Source organism: Monodelphis domestica, chromosome 8 (genome assembly GCF_027887165.1).
Source record: "Monodelphis domestica isolate mMonDom1 chromosome 8, mMonDom1.pri, whole genome shotgun sequence".
NCBI lineage: Eukaryota > Metazoa > Chordata > Mammalia > Didelphimorphia > Didelphidae > Monodelphis > Monodelphis domestica.
In genome coordinates, this window is record NC_077234.1 from 230,103,937 (window position 1) to 230,129,984 (window position 26,048).

At 36.1% G+C, this 26,048-nt stretch overlaps 1 protein-coding gene across 3 annotated transcripts; it reads left to right on the forward strand.

The window, feature by feature from the left end:
• The first annotated feature begins 6,469 nt into the window (after window positions 1-6,469).
• Window positions 6,470-24,847, forward strand: LOC100018151 (holocytochrome c-type synthase). 3 transcript variants are annotated; one of them, XM_007500935.3, is made up of 7 exons: window positions 6,470-6,601; window positions 7,797-7,944; window positions 10,771-10,919; window positions 12,954-13,102; window positions 13,662-13,781; window positions 20,409-20,495; window positions 22,945-24,847. In XM_007500935.3, the coding sequence occupies exons 2-7, from the start codon at window positions 7,836-7,838 to the stop codon at window positions 23,141-23,143; spliced, it is 813 nt and encodes a 270-aa protein (XP_007500997.1). In that variant the 5' UTR covers window positions 6,470-6,601; window positions 7,797-7,835; the 3' UTR covers window positions 23,144-24,847. The 3 variants fall into 3 exon arrangements, with proteins under 3 accessions (XP_007500997.1, XP_007500996.1, XP_001365157.1); XM_007500934.3 differs by having other exon boundaries at window positions 6,579-6,815; XM_001365120.5 differs by having other exon boundaries at window positions 6,587-6,845.
• Window positions 24,848-26,048: the final 1,201 nt, after the last annotated feature.

The following is a 26,048-nucleotide window of genomic DNA, read 5'->3' on the forward strand; positions in this document are numbered from 1 at the left end:
CTGTAAGGGGTAGGCCATTAGAGTCAAGTGACTTGCCCAGGTTCACACAGCTGGGGAGTATCTGAGGACAAATATGAATTTGGGACCTCCCCTTTCCAAATCTGACTTGCTATCCACTAAGCCACTGTAAACTGTCTAAATACTCTTTCACTCTCACATGATTTTCACTCTTAAATATGTTTCTCTCCTCTCTTTTCCTACCCAGAAGACAAAAACTAAACATTTGATTGCAGAAAGTCAAAAAGGTTTTGCTCAAAAAAACTTAATAAAGTTAAAATTAGGAAGGAAAATACGTAAAAAGAAAAATATATTTGCTGTGTTTCATGGACAAAAGTCTTATATTCAAGATATATAAAGAATTGACTTAAATTTATGAGCCCAAGAACTATTCTTCAATAAATTAATGGTCACATAGATAGTAAGAGGGAAAAGAGATAAGAGAGTTTGCAGAAGACAAATGCTTGGCTTTGCAGATCTAGGTTGGCTCATGCACAGAACACAAAAGGAAAAGGTTCCAAAGAGTGTCAGGAACATATATAAAGAGAAAAACTGAAGCTGCAGGGGGAAGTTGTTCCTGTCCCTTGGTGAGCTGAGGGAGAACACTTGGACTTTCTGTTGGAAGCCATTTACCCTGAACCTGAGATTTCTCCTATCAACTACTCAGCCTCCAGTATAGAGATTTATGCACCTGAGTTTCATCTGTTCCCACCAACCTTGTTTCTGTGTTCCAGGTGCCTACTTGACATCATATTCATTGAGAAGCTACCTGAGCCAAGATATCTCTCTGTCAACAAAGTGAAGCTGCAGCCATTTTGGCTGGACCCTTTACAGTGACTTTGCCATTGACCTTTGCCCTATCAATCCTACCTGAACTATAACTCATCTACCAACAATATGGGGGGGGGCAATAGTCAGGAAGCTAGATAGGGTTTTGGGGTTCAAAGGCAGTCAGAGTAGAGGTAAGCAGCAGCAAGACAAGAAGAAAAGATCCATGAGGATCTCTTGGATTGGCGGAAGGAGGCCTAGAGAAATAGTGTTAGGGAAACCTCCTTTGGCCCTTCTTCCTTTCCCCGTGGTGAAATATTCAAATGAATCTTGTTTTTATAAAATGTAGTAGTCAGCTTGCTGTGTATCAGTCAATCGGGTCTGAGGCCTATCAGATGGGGCCTATAGCCTAATACAGACAGAGTAGTTACTTGATCAAATTACAATAAATCCAGGTCAAGTAATCTACTTATTTCTATAATTTTCAAAGGAAGAAGTTTGAGCTGTTAATAACCATATACACATATTTCAAGGTACTAAAAAATAGAGAAATGCTCATTAAAACAACTCTGAGGGGGGGAATCTAGGTGGCTTAGTGGATTGAGAGTCAGGCCTAGAGATGGGAGTAGATTCAAATGTAACCCTTAATCCCCATTGCCTAGTCTTTACCCTCCTTCTATCTTAGAAATAATACACAGTATTGATTCTAAGACAGAAGGTGAGGGTTTAAAAAACAAACAAACAAACAAAAACAAACCTCAAATGTGAATTGATCCAACTATTCTGGAAGGCAATTTGGAACTATGCCCAAAGGGCGCTAAAAGACTGTCTGCCCTTTGATCCAGTCATAGCACTGCTAGGTTTGCACCCCAAAGAGATAATGAGGAAAAATATGTGTACAAAAATATTTATAATTATATTCTTTGTGATGGTAAAAAATTGGAAAATGAGGGGATGCCCATCAATTGGGGAATGGCTGAACAAATTGTGGTATATGTTGGTGATGGAATACTATAGTGCTCAAAGGAATAATAAAGTGGAGGAATTCCATGGAGACTGGAACAACCTCCAGGAAGTGATGCAGAGTGAGAGGAGCAGAACCAGGAAAACATTGTACACAGAGACTGATACACTGTGGTACAATCGAACGTAATGGACTTCTCTACCAGTAGCAATGCAATGATCCAGGACAATTCTGATGGACTTATGAGAAAGAAGCTATCCACATTCAGAGGAAGAACTGTGGGAGTAGAAATACAGAAGAGAAAGAACTGCTTGATCACATGGGTCAATGGGGACATGATTGGACATGTAGATTCTAAAAGGTCACTCTAATGCAGATATCAATAATATGGAAATAGGTCTTGACCAATGACACATGTAAAACCCAGAGGAATTGCTTGGGAGGGGAGGGGAGGAACATGAATCATGGAACCATGGAAAAATATTCTAAATTAATTAATTAAATAAATAGATTTAAAAAAACCTCTGAGGTTCCATCTCACACTAGCGGATTGAAAATAAAACAAGAGGAAAATGGCGATTGTTAGGGAACTTACAGGAAAATAGGAATGATAATTTGGAACTATGCCACAAAAGTTACTAAATAGTGTTTGCTTTTCTACCAAAATATACTACTAATAGTGGTATATGGTTTGACTTAAACCTCATAGAGATCAAAAAAAGATGGGAAGGAACCCAAATGTAAAATTATTTTAGTAGTTCTAATAGTGGTCAAAAACCAGAAAGTAAGGGACTGTTTGTCTATTGAGAATAGCTAAACAAATTGTGGTCCTTGAATGCAATAGAATTATCATAAGAAAAGAAAGGATGAAAAGGGCAGTTCCAGAGGAAAAGGGGAAGTCCTTAATGGATGACAAGTGAAGTGAATAGAAAAAGAACAATTTAAACAATGAACATTACAAAGAAATTTGCTTTGAAAGACTTTAAAACTCTGAACAATGAGAAAATAACTCACAATTCTAGAGGATAGAAGATGAAGCATTTTGTCCTTGTCTTGTCAAAGAGGTGATGGATTTAAGATGGAGAAAGAGATATACATTTTGGGACATGGCTAATGTGGGCATTTGTTTTGCTGGACAATGCATATATTTTTATAATTTTAAAAAATTGTTCGTGGGAAGTGTCTGAGGCCAGATTTGAAACTAGGACCTCCCGTCTCTAGGCCTGACTCTCAATCCACTGAGCCACTCAGCTGCCCCCTACAATACAAAATTTTTATAAAGGATGTAAAATAAAATTAAACAGGATATAGAAAAATTGTATTCTTATATACTTTTTAAAAAAGATAAAAAGAATTAGGATAACACAATTTTGTGATGATGATGACAAAAAATAACTAGCATTATTATAGCACTTAAAGATTTGCAAAGCATTTTACAAATGTTACCTTATTTAATATAATAATCATGAGAGGTAGGTGTGATTATTATCCTTATTTACAGATGAGGAGAATGAAGTTATGTGACTTGTCCAATCATATAACTATTAAGTGTCTGAAGCCAGATTTAAACTCTGATCTTCTTGACTCTAGGCCTATGTATCTTATGATCAGCATTTGTAGAAAACAAAGCTTTTCTCCCAGCCTGGTGTTCCAAGCAGCAAATGGAAGTGGTGGAAGGCTCTAAAGTCTTTTTGTAACTCACTCATAAGTCTGATCATGCCTCTCAGAAGTCCTGTCTACACTAATTTTATTGCCCTAAGTAGGGTCTCTAGATTAAAATGAATCACCTCTGTCTTCTAGTGATAATTCCACAAACTACAGCTAGGCAATATACAGTTGTTTTACAGTTCCCAAAACATTCTAGGTTTTTGGCATTGCCAACCATCAACCCTAACATAATTTTATCTATGTCATATGTTCATTGGATGCTACAAAAGAGAGCACTTGGGCAATCTTTATTCTCTTTAGTCCATTTCTTTAGTATTCCTATTACAACTGCACTTTTTTCTACCCCTTTGAATTAATAAAGTTGTCTAAATCAGAAAGCACTAGCTTACAAGTGAAATATGCGACAATAAGATTCTCTTCCATCAAACTTTAAGATTATCGATCCTCTACTTCCCTCCCCCACCTCTCCTCTTTCTCTGTCTCTTTCCCTTTCCTAACATTATCCTTACTCACATTCCATTTCCCAAAATAAAACACATATGTTCTAACATGAAGATATCCTTGAGGGACCTTTTGAGCATGCCCAGTTTGCCTGACAGAGCCCACTGTGTCTCCCTCCATGCGGGTGGGAGTAGCCTCTTTTGATTGGCCACCTGAATTTTTAAAAGTGTCAAAATATGCCCTTTTTTTGCCTGTGTTTTTTTTTTTCAACTCTTTCTTGCCATTTTATGTATAGAACCAGTGAAAAGAGGAAGTATCCTTTCTCTTTCAGCCTGGCTCAGAGAGATGGGTCTGGGTAAACTTGTTTCTATTGTTTTGTTTGGTCTTATTTTCACATGGAGATCCTTGTGGGACTAGTTTGAGCTATGGCCAGGATGGTACAGCCAGCCAGTCCAGCATAGAAGTCTTGAGATTTGATCCTGAAGGTGGGTTTGGATTGGAAATGGGACTGCACTCTATAGAATCCATTTTTTTTTTTAGTTTTTTAGTGTCTTGAGTTAAATAAAAAATAAGTGGGAAAAATTCCCAAATATGAAATACCCACGTCAGCTGGGTTTTATGGAGATTTTAATTAATACAAATGAAGGAATTAAGGGAAGGGAAAGAGACAGAGTAAGAGGAAATAGTAGGAAAAGGCTAGGGCCTAGGCCTTTCTCTTTAAGAGAGAAACTAAGTCAGTCTTTAATACACTCACTACAAGATTGTTCCAAGCAAAACTCTAGTGTTCAGAGACCCAGCTACTCCAACTAGTCTGAGCTTCAACTCCTTCAGAGAGCCTCCTCTGACTCCTGACCTCTAATTCAGATTCCAAAGCTGAACTAACCTCAGAGGCCTAAACTCCTTTCCTTTTAAAGAAAGTTTTCTCTTGTATCACCTTGCCTAAATTTTCAGGGCTACCAATCACAGTAGATGCTTTTCCTAGGAATGACCATTCTTAGTTTTCACCACTCTTTAGTTCTCACCTTCTCTGGGTATATTATATCTTCTGCGTATTTCACATCTCTTTGCTAAACTTGCCCTTTGTAAGTTGCTTGACCTTTTAGTGATTAATTTGACCTTCATAGGTACTTAGCACCCTTTTGTATTAGATCTAAAAATAGACCTAGTTTAAGGGCTTTTCCCTCACTATAAGTAGGGTTGGGGACTTTTTCTCATTTTTCCATCAGGAGTTTACAACTTTATCTTCCCCTAAAGTATGCCTAAGTATGGGTGGAGTAATGTTAAAATTCCCAATACATTCCTGTCCAAGTGCCTTCATTGTTTAAAATGGGGAATAGCCTTAACCAAATGTTCCAAGGTAGAGTCTGAGAAATTTTAAGATTCACACAAAGATAACTTTACTTATTTTCATTTTCCATGAAAAAATAAATGTCCAGTGTTAAAAATGTATACTTACCGGTTTGGCATTTAAAGGCCCTTCACAATCTGGCTCTAACCAACTTTTTTTTTTCCCACATAGCTACCCTTCATGCACTCTTACAGCCAAAGTTACTTTCTTGCCTTTTCTCACACATGGCCATTCATCTTTCTCTTTTGCAAGGACTATCTCATGCCCTCCTTCTTTACTTCCACCTCTCAGAATTCTTAATTTCCTTCAAGATTCATTTTAAGATCTTTCTTGACCTCTTTCTCCCCAAGGACCCAGGTGACTTAATTTGAGGAAAAAACTAGCAGAAACCTATGTTGGGGTTGGGTAGGGGTGTAGAATCATCATGATTCTATTATATGTAAAGACATAATCTCTTTGTAAAACATAAAATTTTATAATAAACATAGTATGTAAATATAACAATTTTGTAATAAAATCTTATAAAATAAAAATACAATAAAATCCAGATAGCATTAAATTTTTTTAATTAAAAAAGAAACCTTACTTTCTGTTTTACAGTCAATATTGTGTTCTAAGGGAGAGGAGAGCTAGAGAATGGGGGTTTAATGATTTGCCCAGCGTCACCCCTCTAGAATGTGCCTGAGGGCAGATTTGAACCCAGGCTTTCCCTTCTCTCATTCCCCATAGTTGTCCCCAATCATATCATAGTTTAAAACTAAATCAATATTGGCTCGGAGGGATCAGGACCAAGATAATAGTAATTCTTAAGAAAATGGATGGTTTAATTCAGCCTGTAAATGCCAATCATCCTACGGTTTTCATTCCCTCCCCAGATTACCTTGTATTTTTTTTTTTAACAATTACACTAATATATAGAGGAAGCGTAATGCAATAGAGAGCTGGTTTTCAAGTCAGGATGATCTCAGCTTAAGTATCAACTCTGACACATATGGCTCGTAAAGTCGCAAAAGCAGTGTTCTAAACAATCCTACAAGTTGCGTACACTGGTAGAGTGGATTTGACGACCCAGGAGCTGCTTATACTAGTGATATCACTGGTCGAGTTCCTATTCCTTTCCTTTCCTGCCTTTTTTCGCCCTCGCCCAAACACAAACAGCTCGAAGGGGATGCGACGGAAACACTAACTAGCAGAGCGAAGAGAGGACAGAAGACGTAGTAAGGGATGGGGAGGAGGAGGAAAAAGAGTAGAGTGAAGTGAGGAGCAGCTCAGCGGGAGGGCGTGGTCTAGCCTCAGCCTTCCCCTCCCCCTTCAGGCCGTTTCCCCGCCTCTCTCGACCGGAAGTCCAGCCTCGAGAACAGGAAATAAGTCGGCGAAGAGAGGAAGCAACAGTAGACTGAAGCTGAGTGCTGGAGGTGGGTGAGAAGGGAGAGGCGGAAGCCGTGGCTGGATCTCTCCCCGGACCTTTGCTTCCCTGAGTTCGAGTGGGCGGGGAGAGGTGGGAGGAGGGAAGGGCGGAGCGTGAGCCGCGGAGGGAAAAAGAGAAGGGAAGGGATAGTACCCGGGCGGACTTCAGGGTCAAGAGGGACATTAGGCTCCAGCTATCGCGGCCTGTCAGGCCCGGGGCAGGTGGGTGAGAACAGCGGCTCCCATTTCTAGGTTGGTCCCTTCCCAAAGCGCCGGACCTTCCCCTTTTTCCTCCCTCCCACCCCACTTAAGCCTTTACTTCCCTCTTTTTTCTTTCCCACCGCCACTTTTCGTTCCCTCTTAGCCATCTGTCCGTTGGTCATCTATGACAAATTTTGAGGAGGGGGAAATCAAGGAATGGGGATACCATCACCCTTCCCTATTCCTTTCCTTACTCCCCTTCCGCCCTCGACCCTTACACGCAGACCTTCCCTTCCCCTGCCCGCTTTCTTCTCTTCTCATTATCCTGAAGGTTATGCCTTTTTTAATCTTCAAGGGCATCCTTCTCAAAGCCGCCTCTATACTTTCAGTTCCCTGGACTGTACCGGGTCGTAGGATTTGGCTCTACTCCACTCCTCATTATGTGAGGAAACTGAGACCAAGGGAACTTTTAAGTGACTTTCTCAATGTCACATATTTGTTCATTATAAAATGAAATATGGATTGAACCCAGAGCCTCACATTGACCATTGATTCCTTTCTACTATATCAAATTATTTGTGTTTTCTGACCACTTGCTAGTTTTTGCCTGATAATGGGGGGCATAAGTGCTAAGTGTGGGAAGGTGTTTTTGTGGGGGACAGTTGTAGAGTTTGAAAAGTATAGATTTCCATCTTCTATTGGTATCGCCAATTGGGATATTCTTTAAAAGATTCCCTAAAAAGATCCTCTTTACTAATGTTGCTGCCAGGTATGTAGGACTCTGTTGCAGATAATTGAACTGGAAGAGAAATGTATCTAATTTTTTTTTGTTGCTCCTTAACTATGTGACTTTGGAAAGTTAATTTACTTTATTGGTTTTCATTTTACTCATCCATAAAACTGTCCTTACTATTCTGACCACTCAGGTTTTCTATAGGATAGGAAAGGGGGAATCTTTTTGAAGAGCATCATTAAATGAATTGTTTGACTTTGTCTTAACAGATGTATATTTAGAATTGTTTCAGAAAACTTATTCAGACCATGGGTTTGTCCACATCTACTCCTGCTATTGCAGTGCAAGTCTCAACTGCTGCAGAGCAAAAGGCTGGCTCTCCACCTTCCGGGTGCCCAATGCATCAACAAGAAACAGGTAAATTCTTTTTACCTAAGAAAATTCCCAAAGAATAAACCTCCTAAAATGGTTTAATAGTAACAAACCAGTGATTGTACTTTATGTTGTACTTTTGGAGACCCAGAAATATTGCATAATAATGCAATTAAGAGTGTGGTTATCAGATTTCATTAATTATTATATTTTCCTCAATACCATTATCAGGTAGGTGTGTAATATTTACATTTACCCACAACAAACCACAAGGCCCATTTTTTTAAATCTACAAACTGCTATTTAAGTTTATTTCTGAATGGATTATTTCTTAACACAAGACTAAATTATATCCCACAGGCAATTTACCATCTTAGTTGATTCAGCTCTTTCTCTAGATGAAAAGTAAACTTGAAAAGATGATATTTTACTTCAGAACTTATCTTGACCATTATGAAAATGTTACATAGAATGAGAACATTGAGATGTAGAGACTGACTTAGGAATTTCCAATCTTTAGATTTTCATTTTTTAAAGCAACAAGCATTTGTTAAGCACCTATGTTTGCTAAGTATTGTCATAGGTACTGGTGATACAACTAAAGACTTGATGTAAAATTTTTTAAGAGGCATTGTGGCCCTTCTGACAGTAAGTAGTTGTATGTCCATAGGCAAGTCGCCCTTCCTCAAGCAATTCTCTAGGATGTATCTACAAATTTATTAAGATGAGTTATAGTCAGTTCTTTGTGCTGAGGAAATCATTGCATATTTGCATAAGACAAGCTACAGTTATCTTTCTAAAATTTGCATTTATATTAGCCAAATAATCAGATGTTATTTGAAGCTAAAGGCATCTCTATCACTAAATTCCCAGGATACTGCCCTTCATGCATTCCACTTAAGTCAGACTTACAGGAGTAGAGTATGTAGTTGTATGTACAGTTGGGCAAAAAGTACTTTTTGAGTTAAATCATTCATAGTGAGTGTTGCATCCTCTGGCTTTTCCCTGTCAAAAAGGTATTTTAGATCAGTATGTTTTAATTAGTACTTTAGAATACTTAATTATATGTGAAAATATACCATATTGGTCCCAACTCTTTTGGTAGGAGTACTCTTTATTGGGAAAAGAAACCTATTCTGAACATTATTTCATCCTGTTTAGCTCTTCTGCCTCCCCAAACTAAGAACTAGCAAATACTGTTGTTTGCCCAACTTTCTGTTTTTCTTCAATAGCCTCCTTAGAATGAAAAGTTGGTCTGGTATTATTAATACATTGATGGTGGAGTTGTGAATTGATCCAACCATTCTGAATGGCAATTTGGAACTATGCCCAAAGGGCGAGAAAAGACTGTCTGCCCTTTGATCCAGCCATAGCACTGCTGGGTTTGTACCCCAAAGAGATCATAAGGAAAAAGACTTGTACAAAAATATTTATAGCTGCACTCTTGGTGGTGGCAAAAAATTGGAAAATGAGGCGATGCCCTCCGACTGGGGAATGACTGAACAAATTGTGGTATATGTTGGTGATGGAATACTATTGTGCTCAAAGGAATAATGAACTGGAGGAATTCCATGTGAACCGGAATGACCTCCAGGAATTGATGCAGAGTGAAAGGAGCAGAACCAGTTGAACATCATATACATAGACTAATACACTGTGGTATAATCAAATGTAATGGACTTCTCTACTAGCAGCAATCCAGGACAATTCTGAGGGACTTATGATGAGAAAGAACACTATCCAAGTTCAGAGGAAGAACTGTGGGAGTAGGAACACAGAAGAAAAAGAACTCTTTGATCTCAAGGGTCGATGGGGTTATTATTGGGGAGATAGACTCTAAACAATCAGCCTAGTGCAAATATCAATAATATGGAAATAGGTCTTGATCAATGACACATGTAAAACCTAGTGGAATTGTGTTTCGCTTATGGGAGGGGTGTGAGGGCAGAGGAGGGAAAGAACATGAATCTTGTAACCATGAAAAAAATATTCTAAATTAATTAAATAAACATTTTCCAAATTTGAAAAAAAAAAAGTGAGTCTGGGCTTAGTGGTGCACATGTCATACCAAATAAACTAAAGCTGACAGTATTTGAGTTCCAGAGTTCTGAATTAAAATGGACTAAGCTGATTTGGTGTCCTTACTACCTTTCACATTAAGGGTGAAACTTTGGGAACAGAGGACCACAAGGTTGCCTAAACAGATCCAGATTAGAAAAATTAGTACATTAAAGTTCTCTGTATTTCTAATCTGATGGAAATAGGGAAGCCCAGTTTAAAAAGAAGAAGAAAGGATCTACTCACTCTTGCTTGGGTATCATTACTGTCCTTCACATGCATATATGGAATTTAGGAATCCTTCCTCACTGATGAAAAATTTTCCCAGTCTTATAAGTTTAGTAGTTAGGGGACTGAGTTATGATGAAGTCCTCCTGTTGAAATGTTCTTCCTATTTCTTTGGTTGTTATTTTTATTTGTTTTTATGATAAAAAAATGTGTCCTGTGTGTTTGATTTATATGATAAATTTGTCTGGTTCCTGAATTTGAAGGCTATAGTACAAAATGTGTCAAGTTTTGGATTAGATGGCATTTAATATCCCTTTTAGTTCTGCTATCTTTTTTCTCTTAGTCTAAGTTAATTAAAAAAAAGAAAAGAAAAACCTTTCCCCCACTGCTTAGCACCTTTATAGAGTTGTATAGTGTTCATCTTAGCTCACAGGTTTTTGATTCTCCCTTCACTTTGATACCTTTTGATTCTCCCTTCACTTCCTAACTTTGGCCCCAAATTAAGGTAAGTAATAAAGGCTCTGTAATAAAGGCTATAGTTGTCATGATTTTTGATGATTCTTTGGTATTTTTTAAAAATTTCAGGCTGTCCAATGAATATAAATTCATCTGACAAAACTTGTGAAAGTCAGTCAAACTCAGTACCTGCACACCAGGATCGAGCATATGAATATGTGGAATGTCCTGTAACATCAGCTGCCCAAAATAAAGATAATATAGATCCTTCAAACATGGTATGTTTTTTTTTGAAAATTTTATTTAATTAGTTAATTTAGAATATTTTTCCATAGTTATAAGATTCATGTTCTTTCCCTTCCTTCCCCCCATCCACCTCCCATAGGTGACAATTCCTCTGGATCACACATGGTTATGTTTGATGCCAATTCTTCTCTTAAAATATTATTTTCTGTAGGACCTTTTACAAATTCCCTATACAATAAATTGCATAAAACATTTGAGGATACTAAAGTTAATTGTCTATCTGTCTAGAGAAAGCAAACTTGGGACCCCTCTGCCAAAACTGTTCGAAGACACAGGCTAACAACAAAACAGGCCAGCATGGATGTTTTGCAGGTTGCATTAATGGAGGGAATGTATACATCATGAACTCAGATTCTAGAGAATTTGAGTTTGTCTTAATAAGGCAGAAAAGTTACTTTCCCTAATTTGAACTGCTTTTTAAAAGCTTTATTTATCCAGAAGACCTTTAAAAGTTAATAAATAAGAGCAAATTTCAAAGCTAATTCTACCTTTAAGTCTAATATCTTGCTATTCTTTTCTGTATTTCGAAAAAGGGTTGCTTGTTAACCCCTATTAAGGCAGGATGGAGCTGTAATTAACCTGGAGGATAAAAGCAGCATGTAAAAATCAATAAAGAAGGGGGAAAAGAGTATCTTTTGAAAGCTTTCATGGCATGGAAAAATGAGGCAAATTTTTGCTAAGCTTTGGTTAAAATTTACTTGGGAATTATATCCCACTTTAAAGGATTTGAAACATGTACTGAATAAATGTGGAAAAGCGGGACAATATAAAACAATCCAAACTACAAATATTTGTTAAGCATTTACTAAATTTCTTGAAACAGGAAAATTGATGTTACTATGAACTTGAGATAAGTTAGTTATCACAATTGAATACTTATTTCTGAAATTGCTGGCAGCTAAGACAAAAAAGAGAAACATGTTGGACTATAGCTTCTTGTTTGTGTCATGCATTTTTACTAGAATAAATGTTCCTAGCATTGAATTTAGGAAGCATTTATTGTATGGATATTTTCTAGAAAGGGTATAATGCACAAATGTCTTCATTTTTTTTTTAAGAAAAGTAAAATTCCTCAAATGAACGCTTCTTATGTTAACTTTTTTTAACCCAAACGAACAATTGAATCTTACTAAAGGCAAATATTCAAAGAGTTAAAATAATATGGTTCAAATAAGTTGCTTATTCTATCAGGATTAATTGTTCTCAAAAAATAAGTTTGAGCTTTTATACAGTACACAGTAGTGAGCTTACTCAAACATTTTGGAATTTGGAGAGAAAAACTTTAGTGAGATCTGTTTACAAAGTTCATTTTACCTAGATTGAAATGCCCCAAGTTCTGTGCTAGTTAGCATGAAAGATTGTTTGGGCTTTAGCCAGAGAATATATTTCATCCAGATAGTTGTTGTTACAATTATAAATTGAAAGTGTTTAAGTTTGGAAATCACCATTCTTGGAATTTAGGGATTATCATTTGGTAAGAGGAATGAGTATTTATGAAGTGCCTTTTATGTGTTAGTCATTATGCAAAGGAGGAAATAGAGAGACAGTTTTAAGTGATTTTTCCAGGGTAACACTTTAAATTTAGAGTACATTACTAAAATTTAACACCTTATAAATATTTATACTTTTTAATATCTCATAACTTAAAACATATCTTTCCCAAAGTAGAGTATTACCTTGCAATTTATAATTTTACAGAAAACAGGAATTGAACAACATTTTTTGCAATACAGAAGAAATAAGAACTAGTGGAGAAGAAGCAATTTGTGTTTGACTTGGGTTTAAAAATTATCTTTAAATATAGATAGTATGATGTGCTGGAAATTTTACCATGAGAATTGGTCAGTAGTGAGATTATTAATGATGACTGCTAAGTATATGTGATAAAACAAATGGTCAGATTATAATTTTGGTAATTCAAAAATCAACAGTTGATGTTTATTTTGGTAATTCAGAATTTTCTCAATATTTAAAAAAACCTTAGTAATCCCATTTATTTTGTTTAGATGCCACCACCTAATCAGACACCATCCCCTGGTCAACCGTTTGCTCTGTCAACAGTTAGAGAAGAATCATCAATTCCCAGGGCAGATTCAGAAAAAAAATGGGTTTACCCTTCAGAACAGATGTTTTGGAATGCCATGTTGAGGAAAGGGTAGGTAAATGGTGATGTTAAGTAGAATGTAAACATAATTTTAAAAAAGATTCCATGAAAGATGATATCACCCCAAATTTGTACTAAGCATTTGAAAACTTACTTTCTGGCTTTTTTAAAGCAAGCATGCTTTATCATAATATGTGAGAATGGTGAAGTAAGAATTCTTATTTTCATATAAAATACTTGAAAAAATAATAGAAACAATAATCATTTCAATGAATTGAATAAGTTTTCTTGCTTTAAATTTGGTAGTATTTCCAGAGTGCTCTTGTCAACTCACTGATGTTTGGTAGCTTGTGATCTATTTTTATAGTAAAATAATAATTTCCTTTCAACTAACATACTGGATAAATTTGAGTATGTTAGTAAATATGATATATAAAGTTTATGTTTCAACTGTATGTATATTATGAAAATGCATAGAGATTAAAGCAGTGAACCAAATAATGAGTTTAATTGCTTGTATAACCATAGTTGTATGATTTATTAAAAATGCATTGATTAATTTTATAGCAGAATTTTAAAGTAAGAATTCTGCAATATACTTTTTTTCTAGGTGGCAGTGGAAAGATGATGACATCAGTCAGAAAGATATGTATAATATTATTAAGATTCACAATCAGAATAATGAACAGGCTTGGAAGGAGATTTTAAAATGGGAAGCTCTTCATGCTACGTAAGTACATTTATGACAAACTCACCATTAGGAAAGGGAAATAAGCATTTATTAGGAACCTACTATGTACCAAGTTCTGTGCTCAGCACTTTACAAACATCAGCTTATTTGATTCTCACAACAATTCTGGAAAGGATTATATAGCTTGTGTGTGTATGCATATGTGTGTGTGTGTTCATATTACACACACACACACACACACACACACACACACACACACACACACACACACACACACACACTATAATATACCTGTAATACAGTCAAGGAAACACACTGGTGAAATGACTTAGCTTAGTGTCTGAGGCTGGATTCAGGTCTTTTTAACTCCAAGCCAGTGCTCTTCATCTACTGTACCAGTCTACTGCCTCTTACTCTTTAGAATTTGAATGTTTCTATTTAAAGCAGTCTAATCATAATAATCGAGAGGCATATAGAGTAAAATAATTAATGATTACCCCCTAAACTTAACCATTTCAGTGTTGTATCCAGCTGTACTTTTTGGTTTTCTTCAATCAGCCTCTCACACAATAGCCAAAATAATATTCCAAAAGCATAGATCTGACCATGTACACGATCATTCCATAAACTGTAGTGGCTTCCCTCATTACTTCTTTTCTTTTTAAAAAAGGTATTTAAACAAAAATTAAATCCTTACTTTCTATCTTAGAATCACTACTGTGTTTTGGTTCCAAAGCAAAAGAGCAGTTAGGGCTAGGCCATGGAGGTTAAGTGACTTGCTCAGGGTCACACAACTAGGAAATGTTTAAGATCATATTTGAATTCAGGACTTCCTGTCTCTAGGCCCCCCTCTCAACCCACTGAACCACTTAACTGCCCCTACTATTACTTCTTAAAGAAATGTAAAATTTTCATTTTAGAAGTCAAAGCCCTTCACAACCTGACTCTAATCTTCCATTCCAGACTTCTTGGTTATTCTTTCCAAGTCAGCTCCTGCTTTGTATATATTTCTATGCATACTTGTTGTCTCCCCTGATAAAATGAGAATTGGGACTGTTTAGTTTTTGTTTTGTATACCTGGCCCATATTGATATTTAATCATGTTTATTTGTTTGCTAAATTGCCATTATTATTCAGGCACTTTAAAAGTAGGTACTGTGTGCTTTAGACTTGCTAAAAGTAACTGACCAAATTTTGTTTTCAGTACTTTGGCCACTCTGTAGAAAAGATTAAACCTGAAAGAAGAAGAAAGGGACAAACCAGAGATAGAATGCCAAATAAGATAAGCTAACCCTGGTTAGTAGGGAAGCAGTTATACTTAGAATTCTTCCTCCTTCCTCATCTCTTAGTAATCAGTAAAGGGGAGCTTCCAAATTCAGTCATATCTTCATTGCAGTGGTTAAAAGGACCAAGTTTGTAATTTATTCAATATTTTTCTGTCTTCATCCCATTCAGTCTTCTTATGTAGGCCTAATTTTGTATTTGTAGAATCTATTTTTATTTCCTTTATTCCTTTTTATTTGTTTTTATTTGTTTATTTATTTAGGTTACAATAATCACTTTATTTCCCTTCCTCCCCTACACCCACACTTTCCTCAGCCAATGAGCAATTTCATTGGGTATTACTTGTGTCCTTGCTCAGAACCTACTTCCATGTTGTTGATGTTTGCAGTAGGATGTTCATTTAGAGTCTACATCTCCAACCATATCCCTTCGACCCATGTATTCAAGCAGTTGTTTTCTTCAGTGTTTTTACTCCCACAGTGTTTCCTCTGAATGTGGATAGTGGTTTTTCTTGTAGATTCCTCCAAGTTGTTCAGGATCAGTGCATTGCCACTAATAGAGAAGTCCATTACATTCAGTTGTACCACAATGTATCAGTCTCTATGTATGTTTTCCTGGTTCTGCTCCTCTCACTTTGCATCAATTCTTGGAGGTTGTTCCAGTTCCCAGGGAATTCCTCTACTTTATTATTCTTTTGAGGGCAATAGTATTCCATCACCAACATATACCACAGTTTGTTCAGCCATTCCCCAATTGAAGGGCATCCCCTCATTTTCCAAATTTTTGCCACCACCAAGAGCGCAGCTATAAATATTTTTGTACAAGTCTTTTTCCTTATGATCTCTTTGGGGTACAAACCCAGCAATGCTATGGCTGGATCAAAGGGAAGACATGCCCTTTGGGCATAGTTCTAAATTGCCCTCCAGAATGGTTGGATCAATTCACAACTCCACCAGCAATGCATTAATGTCCCCACTTTGCCACATCCCCTCCAGAATTCTTTACTTTCCTTTGCTGTCATGTTAGCCAATCTGCTAGGTGTGCGGCTATAACTCAGAGTTGTTTTAATTTATATTTCTGATTATTAGAGATTAAGAGCACTTTTTCATGTGCTTATTAGTAGTTTTGATTTCGTTAACTGAAAATTACCTATTCATGTCCCTTGCCCATTTATCAATTGGAGAATGGCTTGATTTTTTTTGTACAATTGGTTTAATTCTTTATAAATTTGAGAAATAAAACCTTTGTCAGAGATTTTTGTAATGAAGATTGTTTCCCAATTTGTTGCTTCCCCTCTAATTTTGGATGCATTAGTTTTGTATATACAAAACCTTTTTAATTTGATGAAATCAAAAGTATTGATTTTACATTTTGTGATTTTTTTCTAGCTCTTGCTTGATTCTAAAGCCTTTCCTTTCCCAAAGGTCTGACAAGTATACTATTCTGTGTTTGCCTAATTTGCTTATAGTTTCCTTCTTTATATTCAGGTCATTCACCCATTCTGAGTTTATCTTGGTGTAGGGTGTGAGATGTTGATCCAAACATAGTCTCTCCCACACTGTCTTCCAATTTTCCCAGAAGTTTTTATTAAATAGTGGGTTTTGGTCCCAAACCCCAAAGTGGGCTTGTCATAGACTGTCTTGCTGAGGTCATTTACCCCTAGTCTATTTCATTGATCCTCCTTTCAGTCTCTTAGCCAGTACCAAATTGTTTTGATGACCACTGCTTTATAGTATAGTTTGAGATCTGGGACTGCAAGTTTTCCTTCCTTTGAATTTTTTTTCATCATTTCCCTGGATATTCTTGATCTTCTTCCAAATGAATTTTATTATGGTTTTTTCTAATTCAGTAAAAAAAGGTTTTTTGGTACTTCAATGGGTATGGCACTAAATAAGTAAATTAATTTGAGCAGGATTGTCATTTTTATTATGTTAGCTCATCCTACTCATGAACAATCAATGTTTTTCCAATTGTTTAGATCTAGTTTTAATTGTGTAGAGAGTGTTTTGTAGTGGTGGTCATATAGTTTCTGTGTTTGTCTCGGCAGATAGATTCCTAAGTATTTTATATTGTCTAGGGTGATTTTAAATGGAATTAATCTTTCTAATTCTTGCTGCTGAAATGGGTTGGAGATATATAGAAATGCTGATGACTTAATGTGGGTTTATTTTGTATCCTACAACTTTTCTAAAGTTGTTGATTATTTCCACTAGATTTTTGGTTGATTCTCTAGGATTCTTTAAGTAGACCATCATATTATCTGCAAAGAATGATAGCTTGGTCTGTTCATTGCCAATTTTAATAACTTCAGTTTCTTTTTCTTGTCTAATTGCTACTGTTAGTGTTTCTAGTACAATGTTAAATAATAGAGGTGATAATGGACATCTTTGTTTCACTTCTGATCTTATTGGGAAGGCTTCTAGTTTATTCCCATTGCAGATGATGTTTGCTGATGGTTTAGGTATATACTGTTTATTATTTTTAGGAAAGGCCCTTCTATTGCTATACTTTCTAGTGTTTTCAATAGGAATGCGTGTTGTATTTTATCAAAGGCTTTTTCTGCATCTATTGAGATAATCATGTGATTTTTGTTGGTTTGCTTGTTAATATGGTGAATCATGTTTCCCTAATATTGAACCATCCTTGCATTCCTGGTATGGATCCTACCTGGTCATAGTGAATAACCCTTGTGATGACTTGCTGGAGTCTTTTTGCTAGTATCCTATTTAAGATTTTTGCATCTATATTCATTGGGGAGATTGGTCTATAGTTTTCTTTCTCTGTTTTTGACCTGCCTGGCTTTGGGATCAGTACTATAGTTGTGTCATAAAATGAATTTGATAGAACTCCTTCTTTGCTTATTCTGTCAAATAGTTTGTATAATATTGGGATTAATTGTTCCTTGAATGTTTGATAGAATTCATTTGTGAATCTATCTGGACCTGGGGATTTTTTCTTAGGGAGTTCTTTGATGGCTTGTTCGATTTCTTTTTCTGATATGGGACTGTTTAGGCAATTGATTTCATCCTCTGTTAGTCTAGGCAATTTATATTTTTGTGAGTATTCATCCATATCACAAAGATTGCCATATTTGTTGCCATATAATTGGGCATAGTAGTTTTTAATGATTGCCTTAATTTCCTCTTCATTAGAGATGAGATCTCCCTTTTCATCTTGGATACTGTCAATGTGGTTTTCTTCTTTCCTTTTTTTAATTAGACTGACCAGTACTTTGTCTATTTTATTTGTTTTTTCAAAGTACCAGCTTCTAGTCTTATTTATTAAATCAATAGTTCTTTGACTTTCAATTTTATTAATTTCTCCTTTGATTTTTAGGATCTCTAATTTAGTCTTCATCTGAGGATTTTTAATTTGTTCCCTTTCTAGTTTTTTAATGTTCATGCCCAATCCATTGACCTCTGCCCTCCCTAATTTATTAATATATGAACTCAAGGATATAAATTTCCCTCTGAGTACTGCTTTGGCTGCATCCCATAGGGTTTGAAAGGATATCTCATCATTATCATTTTCTTCAATGAAATTGTTAATTTTTTCTATGATTTGTTCTTTGACTAACTGGTTTTGGAGAATTGTATTGTTTAATTTCCAATTAATTTTCTATTTACCTCTCCATGTTCCCTTACTAATTATTATTTTCATTGCATTGTGATCTGAGAAAGTTGCATTTATTATTTCTGCTCTTTTGCACTTGTTTGCAATGTTTTTATGCTCTAATACATGGTCAGTTTTTGTGAATGTACCATGTGCTGCTGAATAGAAGGTGTATTTCTCCACATATCTACTAACTCTAATTTTTCTAAGATTTCATTCACTTCTCTTACCTTTTTCTTATTTATTTTTTGGTAGACTTTTGATGTGATTAAGTTCAGCTGGGTTGGGCTGGATGTGCCAAAACCTCCCGGAAGGCTGGAGCAATATGGAGGATCTCCACCACTGTGACCAGGCTGCCCGCTCTGTGCTCCCTCTCCAGCTTCTTCCCCACCACCTGTGTTCAGTGCTCTGAGCCTGGCACAGCACTGCCCTCAGGGTATACCCTCCAGACCAGCTCCTTTGCCCACCCAGAGGTTCCCGCTGCCACTGGAGGCTTAGCACTCTAGGTGGGGGGAAGGGGTCCTGGGACCTTCCTTCTACCTCCCCTTAAACCTGAGTGTTCTTGAATTCCGGCTTTTGGGGGGCGTACCTTTTGGATTGAGTCCAGCAGGAGGGTTCCTTGGCTCTGTCTTGTTGTAAGGTTTGATTTTCAGTCCCCTAGGAGCATTGTTTGTGATCAGTAAGGAAGGGTATTCAGAGGTCTGAACTTCTGGTGCTTCTAGGCTGCTGTATTGATTCCACCCCCAAGAACTCCTGTTTTTATTTCCTGGACCTTGCCCCCCCCCCAAAAAAAACAAACAAACAAACAAACAAACAACTTTGATCTCATAAGACCATCTCTATTCACAATTCATTTTCTACCAATTAAGGAATTAATATTCTTTGTCTGCGGAATGATTTGAAAAAAAGATCATCAGTCTTCATGGAATCCCCTATACTTTCATCATAATATTTAGTTCATGGGATCTTAGATTTAGAGCTGGGAGTTACCTTTAAAAAAATGATGATAGCAAGCATCTGTAGAGTACTGTATTTTTAACGTGCTAAGCCCTTTACCTATTTTTTTTTTCTCACAACAACTCTGTGAGGTAGGTGCCCTTATCCCCATTTTACAGATGACAAAACTGAAGATGACAGGGTAAGTGTCTTATAAAAGATCACACAGCTAGTGGTATTTGATACAGCACTGAACTCAAGTTTTCCTGACTAAGTCTAGCACTCCAGCCACTATACATTCCACAGTATCATAGCCCAAAATTTTACTTTATAATTAAGGAAACTGAGGCCCAGAGAAGTTAAGTCACCTTGCTCAGGATTATCAGTATAAGTGTTCAAGGATAGGATTTGAATTCTGGTCTTCTGCTGACGTATCACAAAAAACCATGGTTTTTGTCTCTAAAAAACACTCATTTTCCTTTCAGCAAATGGAAAATAACCACTTCTCTTACTATAATACTTCCAAAGAATATCCTCTAATAAATAGTTTAGACTGTTAAAAGAAATAGGGAGAGACCTGAAGCACCTAATTCATTAGTGAAAAGATATATTTTGCATTACTACATTAGGAAGAATTTTCCTTTTGCTTTCATATTTGGCACTTTGCAGCCTACAAGAGTAATACTCCATCATTGTTTATAGTTCCTTCATATTAACATAAAATAGTGGTTGTCTACAAATATTACATTTTGTTTTTTTCAAAATTCTTTTAGTTTTTGCTCACCATACTTACTGAAAATTTTTCATTGGTTTTCATTTCATTTGTATTTATAGTGAATGCCCATGTGGACCAACACTGGTCCGATTTGGAGGTAAAGCTAAAGACTATTCACCAAGAGCTAGAATTCGCTCATGGATGGGGTAAGTTATAGTGCAGAGATATTTTTAATGGTTTTAAGTCAGTGTTCTAAAATTTACCCCGGGTATTATAAAACATGAACTGACATTTAATTAGTTAAAAAATAGGAAGTAGCTCTTGAGTACTATCTTTTCAAACCTTAATCTACTCAACTGCCCATACTCTTTCATTTTGATTTGTGGTAGTACCTTGTATTTTGTTCTCTTTGTGGAAGACTGCCTTATTGGATGTCTTTTAATGAGTAATTATCAATTCGTTTATTGTACAAAAACTAAGAAGTTTAATTATCGTATGCATATTGTATCCACCTGCCTTTAGAATATATGTTCAGGCAGGAAAATCAATAAGGCTTTTTTATAATAATCTGGGTGAGAAATGAGAAGATCCTGAATTCGACAGTGAGAATAGATAATGAAAAAGTAAAACTATTGCGATTGACTAACTTACTTCCTCATTCATGCTTGACTCATAAATTTCAGTCTGGATATTTGAAGCATGTTGAGTTGGGTGCATGGGGAGAAATTTAGATGGGAAATATCCTCTAGGAGTTTGGAAATGTGAGACCTGCTCTCTATGAAAAAGGTTTAGGTAGAAATGGAAATTTGGAAATCATCTGACTGAAATTATGAAAATAAATAATGAGTTCAACAATAAAGAAGAGGGCCGAGCCCAGTTTGGAAGTTTTCTAATTTTAGGAGTAGAAGGAAGAGGAACCAGTGAATGTGAAAAATGAATAGGAAAACAAATAAAAGAGGGGCAAATGGTCACATATACAGGAGGAGAAAGTAACAAGAAAAATATTTCACCTTGATGTAAGCAACATCTTAACATTTTGTAATTGTCAAAAAGTAGAATGTGTTGTCTCAGTACATTATTAATCCTCAGAAGTCAACAGACTGTTGTTTAAAAATGTTGTCAATGAATTGCAGTCAGGTATGAGGTTGACTGAGTCCCATTTGACTTATAATTTTTGCTTCTCTGGGAGAAAGTTGACACAGTTTTCTGTTATAGCGAAGATAGGAGCCATCATAAGTGAAAAGTCTTTTGAATTAGGCAATGAGATTAACTATTATGAGTTAACTATTAAAGTAAAGGACTCTGGGTAGAGTAGTTTGTCAAATATTTAGTTTTCTAATCGTTATGATAATATTAATCTTTTGCCTTTTTTTTTACATACTCCTTCCCTTCCGTCTTAGAATCAATACTGTATTGGTTACAAGGCAAAAGCATGGTAAGGGCTAGGCAATGGGGTTAAGTGACTTGCCCAGGGTCACACAGCTAGGAAGTGTCTGAGGCCAGATTTGAACCCAGAACTGTCTCTGGGCCTGGCTGCTGCCTTACCTTTTTTTTTTTTTAACAAAAAAATTTTTAAACCTCTACCCTCTGTCTTCAATCTATGCTAAGTATCAGTTCTAAGGTAAGAGCTGCAAGGGCTAGGCAATTGGGGTTAAGGGACATGCCCATACATGGGCAAGGAAGCACCTGAGGTCAGACTTGAATCCAGGTCCTCCTAACTCCAGGCCTGGTGTTTTGTGCACTGAGCCACTCAGCTGCCCCTCCTTTTATGCTTTCTTCATCTTAAACCATGGGTGACACCATAGCCCCTAAAGCTCTCTCCACAGCCCTTTTTGGTTTTTTCGTTCCTCACTTTCTCGGAAAGCTCACCTACTTGTGTTTACTTTGCCAAATGATTCATCTATATTTCCTACCCTCCCTTACTCTATTCACATATTTGTGGTTGCTCATATACCTTCTTTTACCTCACATATCTTGATAAGGCCAATACAGAAATCAGCATCTTTTCTCCTAAAATTGATCCCTACCAATTTTCCCAGTACTAGTAACAACCGTTTCTTGATTTGGGCCCTCATCACTGCTAACCACTTGGATAATATTTCAGGCTCAATCAGCTGATCCCTGGATTATCCAGTCTTGTTTACAATTCTATTCCATTCTCTGTGCCTGGCTCACAAAACTATATAAATCCTGGTTTCATTGAGTTTCATCAATCCTGGTTTCAACATATGCTCAACAAATAGTAGCTCTCTCCATTCTACCACGTCAAGTCTATTTTCCTATCTGGCTTTCATCCTTGACGATCTGCCCTTATCCTGCTTCCAATTTCATTCTCATTAATCAAGACACCAAGAAAGACCCCAAAATATTGTCCCTTTTCCCCAGAAGCCATACTTGGCTTTTTTCCCCCTCCTGGTACTATTTCCTATAATAGCCTCTTCCTTTTCTTCCCAATCCAAACCCTCAAAATCAAGTTTTTGTCTCAGCTTTCCCCTGACACCTTCCCTGACAATTACAGTCTACACTGAAATCTTATTGTATTTATGATTTTATATGATTCTTTACATGTTAATTTCCTTGAGGGCAGTATAAGTGTTCTAGATACTTAATGTACTTAATACAGAGCTAGTACTGACAAGCTTGATTTCATTTCAGATATGAATTGCCCTTTGACAGACACGACTGGATTGTTAATCGTTGTGGCACTGAAGTTAGATATGTTATTGACTATTATGATGGTGGAGAAGTAAATAAGGACTATCAGTTTACTATCTTGGATGTCCGTCCTGCTTTTGATTCTCTTACAGCTGTTTGGGACAGAATGAAGGTAGCATGGTGGCGCTGGACTTCATAACCATTATTTTATTTTACTAAAAAAAATATATATATATAGTTATTTCCTTTAAAGAGATACATTAAACTATTTTCTGAAAATTTTGATGTTGAATTAATGATGTGCTATGCGATTTAAATCCGTAATAATAGTGTTTAACACTATACTGTGAATAATTATGCAATTTTTTTGTTGTTTTTGTTTTTAGTGAACTCGTATACAATTTTGTGTTGACAGAAATTATGTAAAGATTTCTGCTTTCTAGTTTGGGTTTCGCTCATCTTGTTTTCATCAAGACTTCAATCTCTTAAAGGCATTTCATTATAAAATTGATGAGATTATGTAAAACATTTTTGTCACTTGTTTTTTAAATGTAAACTTTTTTATTTAACAATATTTTATTTATAAGTACTTGAAAGTAAATGTGTGAAAACCAAACTTGGTGCTGCCTCTTAACCACTATATTAATTGCATAGGAAATACACCTAAGTTTTTGTGTTATAGGTAATTTTTTTGAAGGAAAAATATGGTATAATGACTGCTGAATATTAAGAAAGAATATACATTTTCATTACCTTGTTATAACCTTGTTATAAAAAGGATTTAAATTGTAAAAGGGTTCAAGTGATGCAAATATTTTGGACCAGGATAAAACTGGCAAATCTGATGGACCATGATAAGTACAGTAACTTTGAAATTTGACAGGTAATGTTTTAAGGTTAGAGGTGACTTTTTCAGACCGTTAAATGCATGACATATATATAATTTTTTCCCTTTAAGGGAGGTTTAATAAGCATGTTTTATACTTATGGATTAGCTTCACAAATTATTAGGTCCTTTGATCATATTCAGACTGGTTTGGGGGGATTTTTTTTTTCCATGACAATTCTTAAGAGAATTATCTATTTTTGGATGGCTAGGTAGTATAGTGGATAGAGAGCCAGGTCTGGAACCTGTAGGACCTGGGTTCAAGTGTGACCTCAGATACTTTTAGCTATGTGACCCTGGGCAAGTCACTTAACCTCAGTTGCATAATGTGCCCTTTCCACTCTTTTGCCATAGACTTGATAGAAATTAAGGGTCTTTAAAATATATATATATATATATATATATATATATATATATATATATATATATATTTTAAATAAAGAAGGAAGTATATAAAAAAAGAAAATTAATAGGAACTTTTAAATTCTTCTAGCAAGGCTTTTTGCTTAGTGAGTTGAATAGGCAAGTAGTACTTGGTGGTGGGCTATATATAGCTTCTGCCACTTCCTCCTATATGACTGTGGGTATGTCAGGTCATGTTAATTAGGCTGAATTTTCTTAGCAACAAAATAGATACTAGTGCCTCTGATACCTCCAGTGAGAAGCTGTGTGGTATTTAGATAAAGTAGCAGCCATGTGCAGTAAAGACAGCCTGGGTCAAAGCCTATTTTTAACCCATATCAGCTATGTGTATGTTACTCAACCTTAGTGCTGCAGGCAGCTCTTTCAAACTGGAATTACAGAGGTGCTTCTAATAAACATCTGTGGCAGTTTTTACACTAGATGCTCCTGACTAGGTTGAAATCACAGGTCTAGATAGTTGTGAGGCTAATGTACATAAAATGCTTTGAAAATTTAATGTTCTAAGTCCATCATTATTAATTGGCTGAGCACTTAGTAATAATTAAGTTTTTTAATGAGTCTCCATGTTTTAATAAATTTGTATTTTTAAATTTATTGATATCCTTGGTTTTTACCTCACCTTCATTTCCAAAGAGATTTTCCTATTTTAAAATAGATTGTTAATTGGGTGGGACATCCTGGTATCATGGAAAGAGTGCTGGACATGGAAATGCAGTCTAAGTTTGGGTATCCCCTCTCCTGCCTCCTTACCACTTTGTGCAGGTCGCTGCTCAGTCTTGTTCTCAGGTCCCGCAAAATAACTTGATTTCTAAGATCTTCTGCAATTAGAAATTTCTAATCATTATTATAGTAACAATTCTTAGAACTGAGGTGAAAATCTCACACACACACACACACACACACACACACACACACACACACCCTCCAAAAAATGTAGCATAGCTACAGTACTTTATTTAATCCATTTTCTCTTGTCAAGAATTTTCATTTTTAAACCCTGCACTCTCTAGGTGGAAGAAAAAGTAATTAACTAATATTTACATGTTTTTCTCCTTAGCTGATGCATCCATATGAGAAAAGTCAGAAAAAAATCTTAGTTGTGGTAAACTAAGTAAATGTCCAAAAAAAGCAATGGGAAGTGTACTGGCTTGGGAGTCATGAGACCTGGGAAGAGCTTCAAGGATGAGCTTAGTGACACACAACCCCCTCCCCTTTTTTTTTAAATCCTCACCTTCCATCTTGGAATCAATACTGTGTATTGGTTTCAAGGCAGAAGAACAGTAAGGGCTAGGTAATGGGGGTTAAGTGACTTGCCCAAGATCACATAGCTGGGAAGTATCTGAGGTCAGATTTGAACCTTAAGACCTCCTGACTCCAGGCCTGACTCTCAATCCATTGATTTACCAAGCTTCCCCCTTGACACACCCTTTTGATCAAGAACTGGCACTCATTTAAGGGAGACAGTTAACCAGAGGGATTATTCACAAGGAGATGATTTTTATTTTGACTACTGCACCTCATGAAGACCATTTACTAAGGTGTTTCAAGTGTTGCAGTTTCTTATTAGGAGATTGTCCTTCAAATAGTTATGTATATTTCCTATTAAAGCATCAATAATAATTCTACCTATGATAGAAAAGAGGACATTCCTGACTCCACTAGCAGCTTTATGTGTAATTATGACTAGTCATTTTTGGTTTCTGTCTGGAGATGTGAATGATACTGAACATCAATCATGGCAGTATTCTGGAGGAAATGTTGCCTGAATAAGTCAGTGATAGATATTAAATGTGCT